Raw genomic sequence first — 1,124 nt, forward strand, 5'->3', positions numbered from 1 at the left:
CGGGGGTGCTGGGCTTGGGAAAACGGGGACCCCTCGTCTGCGGGGACCCCAGAGGAGACGCTTGGGGGGATGGTCCTGCCCTGGATGGTCTCAGAGCCCCCTCCAGCCCTGACAACCCCCCAACTCTGAGTCCGGGGGGCAGGGGGTGGCAGCGGAAGGGGCCCCCATCACCATCCTCACCCTGCCCTGGGGGGGAATAACCCCCTGGACCAGGACATCGGGGGGGACCTGCTGGAGAGCAGCTCTGGGGAGAAAGACCTGGGGGTCCTGGGGGGCAACAGGATGCCCATGAGCCAGCAATGGGCCCTGGTGGCCAAGGAGGCCAATGGAGTCCTGGGGGGCATCAGGAAGAGCGTGGAGAACCTGGAGGGAGGTCATCCTGCCCCTCTGCTCTGCCCTGGGGAGGCCCCAGCTGGAGCACTGGGACCAGTTCTGGGCTCCCCAGTTCCAGAAGGACAGGGAACTGCTGGAGAGGGGACAGCAGAGGCTGCGAGGATGATGAGGGACTGGAGCATCTCTCTGATGAGGAAAGGCTGAGGGACCTGGGGCTGGTCAGTCTGGAGAAGAGAAGGCTGAGGGGGGATCTGATCAACACCTCTAAATCCTTCAAGGGTGGGTGTCAGGAGGATGGGGCCAGGCTTTTTTCAGTGGTGCCCAGGGACAGGACAAGAGGAAATGGGCACAAACTGGGACATAAGAAGTTCCACCTAAACATGAGGAGGAACTTCTTTATTGTGAGGGTGGCAGAGCCCTGGCAGAGGCTGCCCAGGGAGGTGGTGGAGTCTCCTTCTCTGGAGACGTTCAAACCCCCCCAGATGGGACACTTTGGGACCTGCTCTGGGTGACCCTGCTCTGGCAGGGGGTGGGACTGGGGGGTCTCCAGAGGTCCCCGCCAACCCCATGTCATTCTGTGATCCTCCTCCTCTTCCTCCTCCTCTTCCTCCATCCTCCTCTTCTTCCTCCTCCCCCCGGGGGTGTCTGGCAGGTGCCACTGGAGGACGAGTCAGTGGACGTGGGGGTCTTCTGCCTGGCGCTGATGGGCACCAACCTGCAGGAGATCCTGGAGGAGGCCAACCGCGTGCTGAAGCCGGGGTAGGCAGGGTCGGGGGGCAGCGGGGGGCACG

General features: G+C 63.8%; 1 protein-coding gene across 1 annotated transcript in view; it reads left to right on the plus strand.

The window, feature by feature from the left end:
- Nucleotides 1–949: 949 nt before the first annotated feature.
- Nucleotides 950–1,124, plus strand: part of LOC106899647 (F-box/WD repeat-containing protein 7-like) — a gene marked incomplete at its 5' end in the record, with an annotated part of 21,127 nt that continues 20,952 nt past the window's right edge. The window contains one exon of the mRNA XM_014961535.1: nt 950–1,092. Within this exon, the coding sequence (XP_014817021.1) occupies nt 950–1,092 (143 nt within the window). The remainder of the gene's footprint in view (nt 1,093–1,124) is intronic.

The sequence above is a fragment of the Calidris pugnax genome, unplaced genomic scaffold (assembly GCF_001431845.1).
Source record: "Calidris pugnax isolate Ruff unplaced genomic scaffold, ASM143184v1 scaffold607, whole genome shotgun sequence".
NCBI lineage: Eukaryota > Metazoa > Chordata > Aves > Charadriiformes > Scolopacidae > Calidris > Calidris pugnax.